Source organism: Radiomyces spectabilis (assembly GCF_025331425.1).
Source record: "Radiomyces spectabilis strain NRRL 2753 chromosome Unknown BYT42scaffold_1, whole genome shotgun sequence".
NCBI classification, from domain to species: Eukaryota; Fungi; Mucoromycota; class Mucoromycetes; order Mucorales; family Radiomycetaceae; genus Radiomyces; species Radiomyces spectabilis.
In genome coordinates, this window is record NW_026251926.1 from 1,752,226 (window position 1) to 1,766,895 (window position 14,670).

At 43.8% G+C, this 14,670-nt stretch overlaps 3 protein-coding genes across 3 annotated transcripts; all 3 read right to left on the minus strand.

The window, feature by feature from the left end:
* Positions 1-2,972: 2,972 nt before the first annotated feature.
* On the minus strand, positions 2,973-3,886 carry BYT42DRAFT_542091 (uncharacterized protein; the record flags this gene model as incomplete). Its single annotated transcript, XM_051565598.1, has 3 exons — positions 2,973-3,559; positions 3,629-3,771; positions 3,861-3,886. 3 exons carry the CDS (start codon positions 3,884-3,886, stop codon positions 2,973-2,975), a joined length of 756 nt encoding a protein of 251 aa, XP_051428432.1.
* A 1,655-nt stretch (positions 3,887-5,541) lies between these two features.
* BYT42DRAFT_23236 (SNF2 family N-terminal domain-containing protein) lies at positions 5,542-11,584 on the minus strand. Its single transcript, XM_051562621.1, has 4 exons — positions 10,420-11,584; positions 6,778-10,344; positions 6,591-6,709; positions 5,542-6,489 (listed from the first exon to the last, which is right to left on the minus strand). The coding sequence occupies exons 1-4, from the start codon at positions 11,431-11,433 to the stop codon at positions 5,856-5,858; spliced, it is 5,334 nt and encodes a 1,777-aa protein (XP_051428433.1). The 5' UTR covers positions 11,434-11,584; the 3' UTR covers positions 5,542-5,855.
* Positions 11,585-14,221: 2,637 nt separating this feature from the next.
* BYT42DRAFT_609665 (uncharacterized protein) lies at positions 14,222-14,663 on the minus strand (the record flags this gene model as incomplete). The annotated part of the gene is made up of 2 exons (XM_051571294.1): positions 14,222-14,507; positions 14,632-14,663. The coding sequence occupies 2 exons, from the start codon at positions 14,661-14,663 to the stop codon at positions 14,222-14,224; spliced, it is 318 nt and encodes a 105-aa protein (XP_051428434.1).
* Between the last annotated feature and the right edge of the window lie 7 nt (positions 14,664-14,670).

Genomic DNA, 14,670 nt, shown 5'->3' on the forward strand with positions numbered 1-14,670 from the left:
ACAGTTACATGAACACGCTGATTTTCATACAAGAGAGATGCAAATAGCGACTTCCTCGTCAAAACAGCATATGGCCCGTCGGGAAACACACGGTTGTCGACTCCGCGTATGTTGTCAGTTTAATTATTGTTGATAGGTTGCACCAAAACCGCGCTGCAAGACTTATCCCACGTCGCTCAGGATTTATTTTGCACAGACGTCGTTTTTCTAAAATTGGTTGCAGTACTTCTTCAATAAGTTAGAATGAAAACTCAGTAAGCTACATTGTTTTTGACGATGAGTTTTTCCAGATATGAAGTGCCAAAGCACTTCTTGTTCCTTGTCAATGTATTGACAACCCAGTATCAACAAATATTTCATGACTGCGTCGGTATTCTGTAACAACAGCTACAGCTCGGCATTGTGGACTCTGAGAAGCGTGTTTTTGACGCATGGGTATCGGAAGAAGGGTCCCGACTCCCATGATGAAATCCCAAATGGTTGTGCATATCACAATCTGCTACTGTGAATATCTATTTCGTTTAATGATGATGATGTGTGTAACAGTAACAGTTACACGAACACGAACATCACCATTCGAAGCTTTGGAGAACAATGGCGGAGAAAGACATCATCAACACCACAACAAATGAGGGCGAAGTTCCATGGACACTTCACACCTATCCCACCCAGTTGGCAAATATCCCCAATTGAATATAACCAAGCAACAAATCATACAACAAAGTCATGCTCTCTCTTAATATTGGCCTGATCAAAAAGAAAAAAAAATTGACTGGGCAACAATTGGTTACCAATGAGATTACTTTTGTTTTGCACGAACCCGTACTTCTCGTATTTCTCTTGTCATTGATACTGTAATTTGTCTACTACAGTACTCTGAACTATTGGATAACAAGAAAAAAGAAACATAACGTCGACGATATTGTAATGTCAAGATAATAAAAGACGGCCTATGCAGTGGTATTATACAGTATGGGAGCGATGCCTCCATCGGGAATCAGTAGGAACTCATATAAAAATTGTATGTATACCACAGCTCACACTTCGGAAATGAAAATGAATCAGTAAATTTCAGCAGTCTTGCATCAAGGGATTGGAGGGGTTTATTACATGCAGAATCCTTTCTTTTCCTACATTTGCTTTATTTGCGATATGGATCAAGCTAATTACGTACTGTTGGTGAGTTGGATGAGTTCATGGAGAAGAGATGGTAAAATTACTAAAACGGCACGATGGCTTAGTCCATGAATTCTTTGTAATATTCCACCGCTCGTATAATAAACTGCACAATCGAAGCTATGCTGCGTCTTGATGCACGTAATAGTTATTTGTGATTTTATCAAACTTCACAGCTTATTAACTTACTTACGTTGTAAATAAAAGTGATGACGAAATCAGCCTAATTCTATTAAATGGGATTTGACGCACATGAGGTTGCACTCCTACAATGTACCATAATATCGTGGCATCCTTTAGCATATCTAGCTTGTCTAAAAAAAAAAATAAGGGAGCAGAAATCTTTCTTTGGAGGCTACGGCTTTCAGATAACTTTCTCAGACGATACAGAAGCCTAGTTGCCCAGAACACCATGCTTTATTCATACGGTTATTGTCCTGATTCTAGTATTCAAAATGACATTGTTTACGGTGTCATTGACCTCTTGCGGATAAACGAGCGGACGACTTTTCATTCATTGGTGAATGGTCAGGTGTAAATAAGTCTGAATTAAAGTCCAAAATAGGGATGTGTTGCTGTTCCCTTTTTAATCAAGCTTCCAGATCTCCTAAAGCAGCCTACCTAAATAGCAAGTGCATCGTGAGAAAATGATTGGATGAGCTATCAAAATTATATGGCAACACCATCGTCAGCTGAGACCGTATCCTGTATCTTGCATTGCACACAAACATGACCAAGGTCGACGATCTGCCAAATTTCACACGTCTCTGGGAAATCATTACAGTATCTGGATCAACCTTTTCGCTTGCGTGGTTTTCTTCAAGCGACTGAAGTAGTTGCAAAGACACAGAGGTGAGGTACATTCAAAAAGCTTATTTAAGAGGAAGCAATATAAATTTCGACGTGTGGCAGAATCTTGACATACTATAATTGGATAACTAGGAGAGTGGACGGACATCTGGTTGCTATTGCAAGCACAAAAAGTTAAGTTACATCGGCGACAGAACATGGTTACCCGTTGGATGGAACTTCCAATATCCAGTTATCTCTCTTGGGAATTCCGCGTTTGTAGATGGGATTCTGGAGAAAACATATCCTGGAAATTTTTGTATGGCACGGCAATAAGTATAGAGATCGATTCTGCCAGGTTATAGAGGGCCATATACCATGTCCATGAAAAAAAAAGTTAAAAAGTGGTACAAGCCAAGTTACGCCAAGTGATACTATAGATAAGCGTTACCTTGTTAAAACATGCATTGATTGGTGGTATTCGGCTGCAAGATGTTAGGTTGTAAACAAACGACTACTTTCTACATTTTTTCGTCCTACCATCGCGGGCTTTTTTTAGGCAGAATTGAGCCCATGGATGACGAAGAATCCACGTACAATATCCGTGTTTTATTTTTTTTCTCTGATCAAAGTAGGCTTGTGCATCGCATAAATATGAAAAGGTTGGAAAAGTGGACTGTAATAATAATAAAAAACCATCATGAAAAAAAAAATAAGAATAAAATAAAAGAGATATTTACATGGGAGTTGTGTAATGCTTGAGCTTCCTTTTTTTTAGTTCATTTTTGGCAAACCAGTGCCCAAAAATAAATGAAAAAAGAAAATGGGAAAAAAGGCCACCGGAAAAAAAAAGCTAATTTTCAGATGAACTTAGGCAACGTTCAGACGCACAGAATAGAGTATCGTCAGTGTCTGCAACAAAATAAGGCCGCTAATTCTTGTGAGCATGCCGTGCTTGGACTGGAGGAAGAGACGAAGGTCGCAATTTTAGCTATGCAATTGGAAAATCAAGCGAATTCATGATGCTTACCTTCGGCCGTTTCTGATATTTGGTAGGGTGAGAACAGTAATGGATCCGAGATATTGGAGGGGGTTACCGAGGTTTGCGCTCCTAGGTCACGTCCGTTGTACATATCGAAATCCGGCATAAATAGGGCGCTGGGCGTCATGTATGGATTTGCACAAGACATATCGTCGACGGTATTTTCCATAGTAAGTTCCATCATCACCCAGTTGGAATCGTTCAAGAATAAGTCAGGCACCGTGGTCGATGGATTGAAAGGTAGCATGGAAGTGTCGGCTGCCGAAGACGATGAACCATTGATAGCTTCATTTATTTCTGAGATGGAGGAATTGCGGCGTTCCGAGTTGGCATCAGACAATGTATCGGGGGTAGCTGGCGGTGAAAAATCGGTATCTTTTGTACTCAAGGTCGTTGCCATGGACGGCGCTTTAGGAGACGAAATAGAGTTGGCGGGCGTTTTTTCAAAGGATTGGCTGTGAGCACGAGCCTGTTTTCTTAGACGTTCGTTTTCCTTGCGTAGTTCAAGAATTTGATTGACGTATTTGTCTTCGCGTTGACCACTGCCTGTCACTTGAGACCCAGTCATAAAATTCATCAGTCGCCATCTTTTAACATGATATGAAAGTTGTAATGACTTACCAAAATCCAACGATTTTGCTACAATCATGGTTTTACTTGGACGACGAACCGTTTGCAGTGCGGGTAATGCATGAGCCAATTGCTGTAGTTTCATGTTCAAAATTTCACGCCGTTGTCGTTCCAGAGCATTGTGAGCACTTCGTCTGCAGACAATACAAAAATGTGCAACACAGTTATTAGCAGGACAGTTCTGTGGAAGCAAGGGAAAATTGTATGACATGTTTCAACTTACTTATCATCTGGATGTGCTGTATGCATGTCTGAAGAAGAAAAACCTAGAATCAATATCGATATTTTTCATGTTGTGGCAATTTTGGTGATGAATACATACTGAAAGCATGTGTGGCTGCGAAGCTGCCAATATAGCTATCGACGGGAGTATTTTGTATAGATCGTCGTGGCAATGATACTCTAAATTTCTCTGAAGGCATGAAAAAATAAAAGAGATGGAAAACGAAACAAGAATAGAGCAAAAAAAAAAAAAAAAGCCAAGAAGAAAAACTCTTGTGTAGAAATTAGTGTTTTCCAATAAGTTTATATAGTTTCAAGGCGTCCAAGCCCCCACATTTGTTGCTGTGAGCCAAAAAAAAAAAAAAAAAAAAAAGGTTGGGTTCCTAGAGCAAAACGATTAAATGGATCATCAAACTTTAATTGTCTATGGGCACTGTTTTCCACCAAACCAAGGATTGAAATCGATGGCGCGCCGTGACCTGGATTCAATGGCCGCTGCAGGTCTCCTTTTCTGAACTTTTGAGAGCTTCTCCCTTTGTTGCACATTGAAAGCTTGATTGCTTGCCTTTTGGTCATGCATCATCCGAGACGGTATAAAAAAAAGTCTGTGCATATTCTAGTTGCATCTTCACTTGATCATCCCGCTCTTTGCCTAGTGCCGTTTTCCACCTCACTTCTCGCCCAGGCACTCTACCAGATATGGTCATTGCAGGGAGTGGGCAGGAGGAAGGCTAAAAGGACAAAGGAGATGACCTTACACCCATCTTCACTTATAAAAACCCGATTCCAGAATAAAAAAAATCTCAATAGCTTATTCTTCACGTGGTCGTCATCCTAATGTTGTCCCAAATTTATTCATCCCATCGATCGTTGGGTTCCTTCTCTCTGGTAACATGCGAGCATAAAATAAAGCAAGACTAAAACGATTGTCCAGACATTCGGTGACGGAGCTAACCATAAAGGAATACCTCACTTGTCCCCTGCTTGAGCCTTTTCATATTGTTCGGATTTTCCGACTTCTCCTTGTAGGCATTTTCCCTTTATTGCCTTGGTTGTGTGTATAGAACATGCTTTTCCACGCAAATGAAATGACCTGAGTCTAGCTCCATGTTGCGGTTTCTGATTAGTTTATCTCATAAATCTGCCAGTGTTGAAAGTAAAATATTCCCTTCATAATGAGATGTGTAACCTGGAACAGATGGCTTTGAAGATCAAGGAATATTTTCCAATTCAACTGTTTATAAATACAAAAAAATTACCACTTTTTTATCCGCTGCGATGTGATACGGATGTTGTAATAAATTTTCAAATTTACATCATCACTTCTTCCCCAAATGTCAGCTTTGACATCCTTATTGTGAGCTTATGACGCTTTAAGCCAGAACGAAGAACCAAAAAGCCTCGCTCAAATACAGTGCGCTGCTGCATTCTACGGTAACCATCGTTACACTTGCACTACCCATGTGGGTGTAAAGCGGTCTGTGGATGCCAAAAAAAAAAAGGATCGAATGCACTACGAACCAACTGCATCCGAAAAATTTCTCCAGGATAGAGAACTCACGTTCCCCATGTATTGTATAATAGCTTTGTAAATAAAAAAGTAAACAACCATGACGGTGCAAAAGTTTGCAAATCAGCAACAGTAAGGTTTTTTTTTCCTAAAAAAATTAAGGTCGATTGATGAGGTAACCGCCGCAATAGTATTCATAACCCCCACTCCCAAAGAGGATAAACAAACCGTTGCACAGATCCGGCTTCATGTATACAGTGACGAGCGTCATTTTTTTGATCCTTGGAACAATAACCTTGTCAATTATTTTTTATAGCACGTACATTTCGTTCCCAAAAGGAAAAGAAAGAAAAGGACATTGGATGATGTCCATTTTTTCTGGCATCTTTGTTTTTTTCCTTTTTTGCGTTCATATTTCCGATATTTACAAATGGCAAAAAAAAAAAAAAACGAAAAGCTTATTGCTGTACATATCTATCATGCGCATCAATGGTCATGCACCATGATTGATGGTCGTTTGTTGGTTTCGGGTTCAGGAAGTCCACCGAACCCTAAATAGACACCGAATACTTCACGTTCCCAGAAACGAAGCATATACTGATCGACATGACCCACTCCCAGTTGCATTTCTTCGGTATCCTCTTCTTCCTGGTCTTCCTCTTCTTCCTCATGTTCTCCCACAGGCGTCGCCTGTCGAGAAACACTGATTTCCCTGACTCGCTTGATTTCTTCCGTCATCGATGAAGATCGGGGAACCACGATCTGACTGGACGCTTCACCTGGATCCGGTGATTCCGACGCACTACGAGACGTGGTGGAAGGTACCACACTACTCTGTCGTTGTGGCGTGCTGGCTGTCGATTCTTCAAATTCATGTTCATCCATATTGAGTTCCTTTCGCGCCGCCAGAGCCGCAGCAGCATCGTTTTCATCACCTTCAGCTTCAAGCAAGGCGCGTTCCATATCCATACTTGACGACATGTTCGCGTCCCGATGATCTCTTTCCAAATGCAAAGCTTGTTCCGATGATCGTACTTCCGGTAAGTCACGCCACCAATCCATCTTGTTGAAATAATCGGTAGTAAAAGCACCTTCTTGAATCACTACATTATCCAGCATTCTAAAATAAAGTAAAAACTCAGTACCAAGAACCATATTGTACGTATATGCATCGCTTTTTTTTGTTTTTGTTTTTTGCTTCTCATGAAAGCAAGATGTTACCTTTTTTGATTGGCCTTTTTAAAGATGTTCTCTTCAATGGTATATTCCGTTACAAAGCGGTAAATGTGAACATCACGCGTTTGACCAATACGATGGGCCCTGTCTTGACATTGTTTATCCTAAAATCAAGTACCTTTTAGCTAGATCCAAAAAAATGAGCATTGATGGAAAAAAAAATTATGCATACCATGGACGGATTCCAGTCAGAGTCGTAAAAAATCACCGTATCTGCTCCGGTCAAATTGATACCCAGACCGCCACTGCGTGTTGATAGGATGAACACCAGGATACGTTTGTCATTGTTAAACTGCTCTGTTAATATTTGACGTTTTTCCACTTTGGTAGCACCATCCAATCGAAGATACCGATGGCCGTGCATATTGAGAAACGCTTCAAGGACATCCAAGACACGAGTCATTTGAGTGAAAATAAGCACACGGTGACCACCAGCCGCCAGTTCACGTAACAGTGTCGCGAGTTTTTGCAATTTACCGCAGTCGTACTGTAATAGTCTTTTGTCAGGAAACGCAACAGACAATCGGGAATAAATAGGATGGAAAATGTCATTGTCAAGCATGAGGCGCATCTGCTTTTGAGTCTCCACAGGAAGATCGAGAGGAATTGGTATGGTGGGTCGGTAAATCAAGGCTTTCGGCGTAACGAATCCGTAGCGTTCGAGAATCTCCAGGTTCGTGTCGATACGATCTCGATAACTGGTCACTGCTTGTCGAATGGCTTCGCTGCGATCCAAGTAACATCGTGGATCGGAGGCCGTAGCGAAGAATTTGACATAGTAACCTGCTGTCATGGACCGGCACATTGTCACGGTATCAATTCCGTACACAGGTCGTTGCGCGCATCGATAACTGTTGATATAAGAAAGCGTGCGCCACCGTTCAGCCGTGTAAGCATGTTTTCGCAGTTGTTGGTATTTGGCGTATTTCTTCAAGTCGTGATAATCGCAACGGGTAAAACCACGCGCTTCAGCTGCATCCACGAGTTTTTGATGACGCACAATTTCTTTCAGGAACTGCTTCGTCGCATCCAATCGGTCATACAGATCCGAGGTTCGGGTATCCATAGATTCGTGCGTCGTGACGACCAGGTTGAGGAACCCAAGATCGACGTGGAACTGCGCTTTCGACTGAATGCCGAATAAACGATGCCGCACAAGCGATTCAATGTACTGACCGTTCTCTTGTACCTCATCCGTCATGGCAAAACTCGTGAGAATCGGTCGTTCTTCGAACAAGTCCGGGTGGTTGCACACTTTGCGAAGTTGCATAAGGCAGTTGATGATGCTCAAGAAATTGTCACTCGCCAAGGTCTCTTTGGTCTTTGCTCGACTCATAAAATCGTCGTAGAGATACCGTTGTCGCTTGGAAAGCCGACAATAGACAATGTGTTCATGTTTTTCCGGCATTTGCTTTTCCACGTCGGCTTTCAATCGTCGCAGCAAATACGGACGTAATACCGTATGGAGTTTCTGGATGGCAGCACGCGATTCCTCATCCATACCTTGCTGACTTTCAATCATGCGGTCCACAGGCTGCGAAAACCATTCCTGAAAATCGCGAAGATTCGCAAATCCGATAGGCATCGTTTCTGACACGCCGCTAGGCATCAGAAAGTACAACAGAGACCATAATTCCATGAGGTTGTTCTGCAACGGCGTACCGGTGAGAAGTAAACGGCGCGACGAATTAAAGTTGAGCAGGACTTGCCAACGCTGTGAGCGGAAATTCTTGATATGGTGAGCTTCATCCAGAATCAGATACTGCCAAGCTTTGCGTCGAAACACATTTTGATCTTGCAACACCAGTTGATACGATGTAATGCATACGTGGAACGCATTTTCCTTTGACCACCCTAGTCGTTTTTCCTTTCGTTCTCGGGGATTACCGTAATAGGTCAATATCTTAAACCCGGGAAGCCATCGTTTGAACTCCATTTCCCAATTGAGAATCACACTCGTAGGCACCACAATCAAATGAGGACCCCAAAGCCCTCTTTCACACGCCAAATGGGCCAAGAGTGCGATGGTCTGAATCGTTTTGCCAAGACCCATTTCATCCGCCAAAATTCCATTCAAGCCATTGGTATACAGACTGGCCAGCCAATCCAAGCCAACGTGCTGATATTCTCGTAGCTGGCCGCGTAAAAGCACTGGTATAGGGGTATCCAGCCGGCTACCGCTTCTGTTGGCTTCCTCATTGTCATCCACCGACACAATCTCCTCCATCAATTCATCGTCATCCTGCTGTTCTTCGTTATCCTCCATCTCTTCATTCACAGAATGCGCTCTTTCTCCTCTTGATTCCTCATCATCTTCGATCGTGTGTGCACCTCTACCATGATCCTGTTTTTCCGACATTTCGTCGTGTTCATGCTCGTCTTCCTCTTCTGACGCTTCTTCATCACTCGACAATCGATAATGGTACTTTCGCAGTAATTCTTCGACGGATAGGTCCTGATCAGCCGTGAGATCTGCCAGCTCATCGTCGTCGTCACTTTCACCTTCCTGTTGAATGATATGATCATTTTCCTGCTCTTCTTCCCATTCCGGATGATCCGACAGTGAACCATCTTGCTGATCATTCAATGATTCTTGCGTATCCACACTCGTATTCGTATCCTGTTGGATATCCTCCATAGCCTCCTCGTCCTGCTGCGATGTGATCGGTACGTTCTCTTTACTTTTCCCGTGCCTCACGTCGTTCTCTGCAGTATCCACCGAATGTTCCGTTATTTCATCATCGTCAAGGATACGTTCGATTCCCAAGTCCCTGTCGTCGTCATGTGGAGCGGATGAAGCTTCAGCTGTCTCCTGGTCTGTTAAAAGAACAGGTTCTTTATCGAGCGGTTCCTCCAGCGGTAATGACGATTGTCTTTGTTCCTGCGAACCGTGTTCCGACGGCAAATCTGTGTTCATTGGTTTCCTGGAACTTAATTCTTCCATACGAACGCCGAGCATCTGTTCGGAATGTTCGAGAATCAGTTCAAGATGTCGACGGCCTTTCTCTGCTTGTTCTTCTTTGAGGATTTCTTTATGTCTGGCTTCGCAAATTCTCTCTACAATCTTCCACTTTTTCTTGACTTGCTGCGCGGTCCATTTCGCCAGTCGCGCCATTCGTTTCATTTCCTCCTTTTGCAAACGTTCATCGTGGGTACGTATAGCGTCCCAATAACGGTCAACGGCCTTGGCGCATTTCCTCGCTGCATTACGTCGATACTTTGAGTTGCTGTGAAAAAGCTTTGCAGACGATACCACTTGAGTCAGTAACACGTTGTGATGGGTATTTGGCTTTACACGGTCCATTTGAGGTCGTCGGTTGGCGATCGCTTGCAGTTGGGTGGAAAATCCGCCACGTTCATTAAGTGCCGCAAGGCGTTGTCGGACCGCTCTCTCCTTGGCAACCAATTGCTGTGCTTCTTCCGGTGTGATATCTTCATTATCCTCTAGGGATATAAACGAGCCGAGATAATCACCCAACGTTGGAAACTGTCGGTTGTACCGTTTGATACCCGTGCCCGTGCGTACAAAGGAAGTTGACACAAACGAAGGGCCGGCCTCTTTGGACGTGTCGGCGGCTGATGAAGGTGTCATCCGATCCAGTTCGTTCTGCAACATATCCACTAAAGAAGCTCGACGATGATGTAGTGAGTGTCTGGTATTGACACGTGCTCCTGAATCTCGCTGCTTTTTAATCACTTCTTCGTTCACAAGATCCCAAAGATCGTAATTTTGCATATACTAGAGCCAAGTGTATCGGTGTGAGAAAAGAACCCCATCTCTGATATGTTAAATGCTGGTATTAAAACCACTTACATTGATCAATCGCTCATCTTTCTCCATTGCCGCTTTTTGAGGATCATACGAAAGCATATCTTGATACACTTCCAAATGGTACAGTTCGCGTACCGCGGCATCGTGGCGATCCAGAATCGTTTGCAACTGCGTCTCTCGTTCGATCAACCAGTCATTGCGAAGCTTATCGAGGGGCGTTTTCGGTGTACGTAGTAATCGTTGTGTGCTGCATTTCACGGGACGCGGGGTTTGCGAAGCTTCCTTCCGAGACCGTGCCGCAGGCGAGCTCCTTCTTTGAACATCTTTTGACACAGGTGGATGATGCGCTCGCTTCAATGGCATGGCTTCATCTTCGCCACGAGCTTTTCGCTTTTTGGTTTTGTCCGATGCCGTGGTGGAATGCGTCGCTGCTGGTTTGCGTTCCGTCGCTTTTTTTCGAGGCGTCGTTGGTCGGTCGGTGTGAGGTTCGATTTTGACCGATATCTTTGTAGGCGACACTTTACGTGATGTTGCAGTGGTGTTGGCTGGCTTGGACTGCTTGGCAGGCGGAGGATCGGTTTTCTCGGGATCGGCAAGTTCCACTTTTCTTTTACGCGAATTGCGTGTGGAACCTGCAGGCGACGCACTGGGTTCCAGAATATTGTGAGAACTCACATCACCGTCAGTATCAAACAGCGATCGGCCCGCTTTGTTCTTTAGCTTTTCCGCAATTTTGGCTGCACGTTTGGTCACTTTCGGTTTCTTTTCTACCGTTGAGGATGGATGGACAATAGAAGTTGGAGGATTTCCAGCATGTTGAGTACTCTCTGTCGTGTTCGATAGCGTGTCCTCTGCGAATTCAGTTTTAACAGAGGTTGACGTCGTACTGGTCACGGTTGCTGTGCGATGCAGACTCGAAGGCGAATCGTCCCTTGTTGTGGGAAGGGTTGACGACGGACAACGGTGATTGACCGTTGTATTGGGATCCGGTGCTGAAGCATCCGCCCTTTGTAAATGATCCGCATCTGAGTCCCTTGACGGGTCTAGATCGATCATATTGAAGCAATTGGGTTTATACAAAAAGGAAAAAGAAAAAGAGAAAATTGACACTCCACAGTTACAGAACAGAGGGGAAATTTGGCAAAAGGGCACCGCGGCGGAGATGGAAATGATAAAAGCAAGCTTGTTTGCGGGTCTTCGATCATCAGATGCTTTGGCCAAAAAAAGGCCACTGTCATCTTTCTTTGCCTACTTATTTATTTTTATTGAAGCTTTAGGCGTAACCAAAAGACAGTCTTAAAATTAGTTTTTACGATTTTGCGGCTTATGCCTAAGAGAAAATATGATATGGCTCCATCTTTCTCTCCTTTTTTGACTTTTCAAGCTTTACTCACTCGCAAAAGGACCTACAGCATGCATAAGCAGACCCTGGCAGTTTGCATTACTCTCACAATAAATATTCTCACTTATGACTACAGAAGTTCCAATGGTGACCACGTTTCAGTAAACGGTTGCCTAGACCCGATTTCATATGCAGTAAATTTCATTGCTTTGGTTCACTGCAAATTTTGCCAAGTAATTATGGTACTAGTGTAGAGTGATGTTGAATATCGACCTCTGCATGTAAAGGCGGGTTTTTATATGTAGCTGATCTATAATTTCAGGCTGTCCGATATAGTCACCCAGCATTACGAAGCGGTTCTTATTGTTCTACATGCATCGTCATTACATACCCTAGTTTATCCTTGGGCGAAACTAAATCAGCTGTTTAGTATAGCCACCGTCCATATTATAGTCTGATAGCTGTTGATTTCAAGGCACCATGGCAAGATCTTGAGTAGCACAAGCTATGAAAAGCGAGACCTACGAATGAGCTTTTTGAACTACAAATAATAGTGCATTTTCGGACAAATCGAACAAGACATCTGGAAAGCACAACCATGGATCAAGTAATACCATAGATAAAACATATTCTTTCGTTATAGTATGCAATTTTCTAGGATTAATGCTTCACTGAAGACAGGCAAATGATTTGTTACGTGAAATGAGACAGTGGATCTTACGTAAGCCACGATTCTGAAACGCCCTTCGCCTATTGAAATAAAACGTGCCCACATCAGATTTCTTGCGAAAAACACCAGTAGTTCATGGTAGACCCGCGCTTAAGATAGACTGAGGCCTCACTCGTCAGTTCCCGGTCACTGTATGCTCCTTCATCTATCTGCGGCGACTGTAGCGCATACCTAGATTGTACTCTATTCTTCTGTTGCATCGAAGCAAAAGATGGTCTGCACCTCTTCAGGCGCCTTGAAAGTTGTTCATGAAGTTTGTTCGATAGAAACGAATCAACGTTCAGAAAATAGGTTGACGAATTAGCCATCACCTGCTGCTCATCCATGTTTAGCAAAAATTATCAGTAGACTGTAATGATAGCCAGCAAAGCACGGTTTATTACAATGTTTGGGGATAACGTACAATATACGAATGTATAGAAATATTGTTTTGGTGTACATATTACATCCTTAAAAAAAGAGGTTGTTTTTGTACATATAAGGGGAAGTGCTTGTATGCAGCATTGAGAAAACATACAAAAGATTGATGCCAGGATGCTATGATATACAATGGTACTGATGGGATCCTGAGGCCGTAAGATTGGTAGGACGCATACCATACCTTACACTGCCGCATATGATCCCCGCCACGGGAGACCCTCATCTACGGTATTTACGCTGGAGAACTCACCTGCAGACCTCACTTACTGCCCTTTCCTCACCATGCCCTGTATGGCGCACAATCCGATGCTGTTGCAGACCCTAATCAGCGCCATATCCGTCGTCTATGCGACGCGATCTACCCTCGCCGGCGGAACCTCGGCTTGGCCGAGGTGCTCTACATATAAAAGGGCTCTTTCTAGTTAGACAATCTGATGTAAAGGTTTGGTTCACTGTTTGAGTGGACTTACCGGAAGTACATGTCGAGGCGGACTTCAACCGCGTCAGACTCGGAGCAAAACATGCATAAAATTGGATCGTACTTGTATGATGGGCTGGGGGAGCAGGCTCGGTGAGTTCATACAGGGGAACCCGCGTCCGTATCGGTGCCGTAACAGGGATCGCGACAGCTATTGAGCCTAGCATACGTCCTACCTATTTTTTTTCTCTTTTTTTTTTATTATTATCTCACCTTCATTTTTTTTTTTTTTGGCCTCTTTCACTTAGGATCCCATCAGTGAAAAAAGAAGAACGGTGGGGAAAGCATCCTGGCGTGCTTTGCTGGCAGGAAATGGGCGGTACGATGGGTACAGCCGATAGGAGACTTTTGATCGTCCTATCGGCTTCTCTTTGGATCGGTTGCTGAACCTACAATATATGGAATCATACATAATTAGCACCCTGATGATATTTCAAAGCAGCGTCTATGAAGTTCTTACCTTTTGATACTTTAGGTCCAGCATTTATCGCTCATGCTCCAGCAATTCCTCCTTGCTTCGGAGTCGGTAGTGGATCTCCGGCGCCAAGTTTAAACACAGCAGGCTTATAGGGCATGCTGCCCGGTGCTCTACAGAAACGTCATCGTAGATTAGCACACAGCACGTATTAGTCATTGCAAAGCGCTTACAGTGCTGCATCATCAAAAGGACTGGACGTCGATCATCATTTGTATCGCCTTTGACTACATGATAAAAACGAGTTAAAATATGGCTCTTCATCTGCTTTGTGACTCCAGGAGCTTACCTTCGCGAGTGGGACTGTAAAGCATCCTGGATGGACGTTAGTAGGGGCGGGGGATAGACGTCTAATGGTGGACGTCCATCCAATCGATCAATTCGTCGGGTTGATCGACGTCAATTGGGATCGTCGATGTATTCTTCTTTTGTTTCTTCTTCGAAGAAACGCTGATCTTGTTGGTCCATCGACGGCTGGCCGAAAAGAACACCAGCAGGAGCAGAAGCAAGGACAGAAACGTGAGCAGGCACGGCAAAAGAAAACGCGGCAAGGGAAGGCATGGCCGCAGCAGAGGAGCAAACGAACGCGGGCACATACGCGGGCACGGACACAGGAAAAGAGGTGGGCACAGAGGCAGCCACAGAGGAGGAGGGAGGAGAAGCAGGAGTGGAAACAGGGAAAGAACTGGGCACGAGGGCAGCCACAGGAGAGGAGGGAGGAGACAAAGGAGCAGCCACGGCAGCGGGCAAAGCAGAAAAAGTTTGACAGCAGTGCCAAGTTATTGATGAAAGAGCTAAATTCTACGTACTGACTATGGTATTGGGCCGCTGCTTCAACCATTGAAAGC

Bases quoted from the DNA above. Each gene is read 5' to 3' on its own strand.
- BYT42DRAFT_23236 (XM_051562621.1), bottom strand. From the start codon at position 11,433: ATGATCGATCTAGACCCGTCAAGGGACTCAGATGCGGATCATTTACAA. The intron at 10,345-10,419 runs GTAAGTGGTTTT...ACTTGGCTCTAG, and splicing joins AAGATGAGCGATTGATCAAT to TATATGCAAAATTACGATCT. The intron at 6,490-6,590 runs GTAACATCTTGC...ACTTTATTTTAG, and splicing joins AAAAAGGCCAATCAAAAAAG to AATGCTGGATAATGTAGTGA.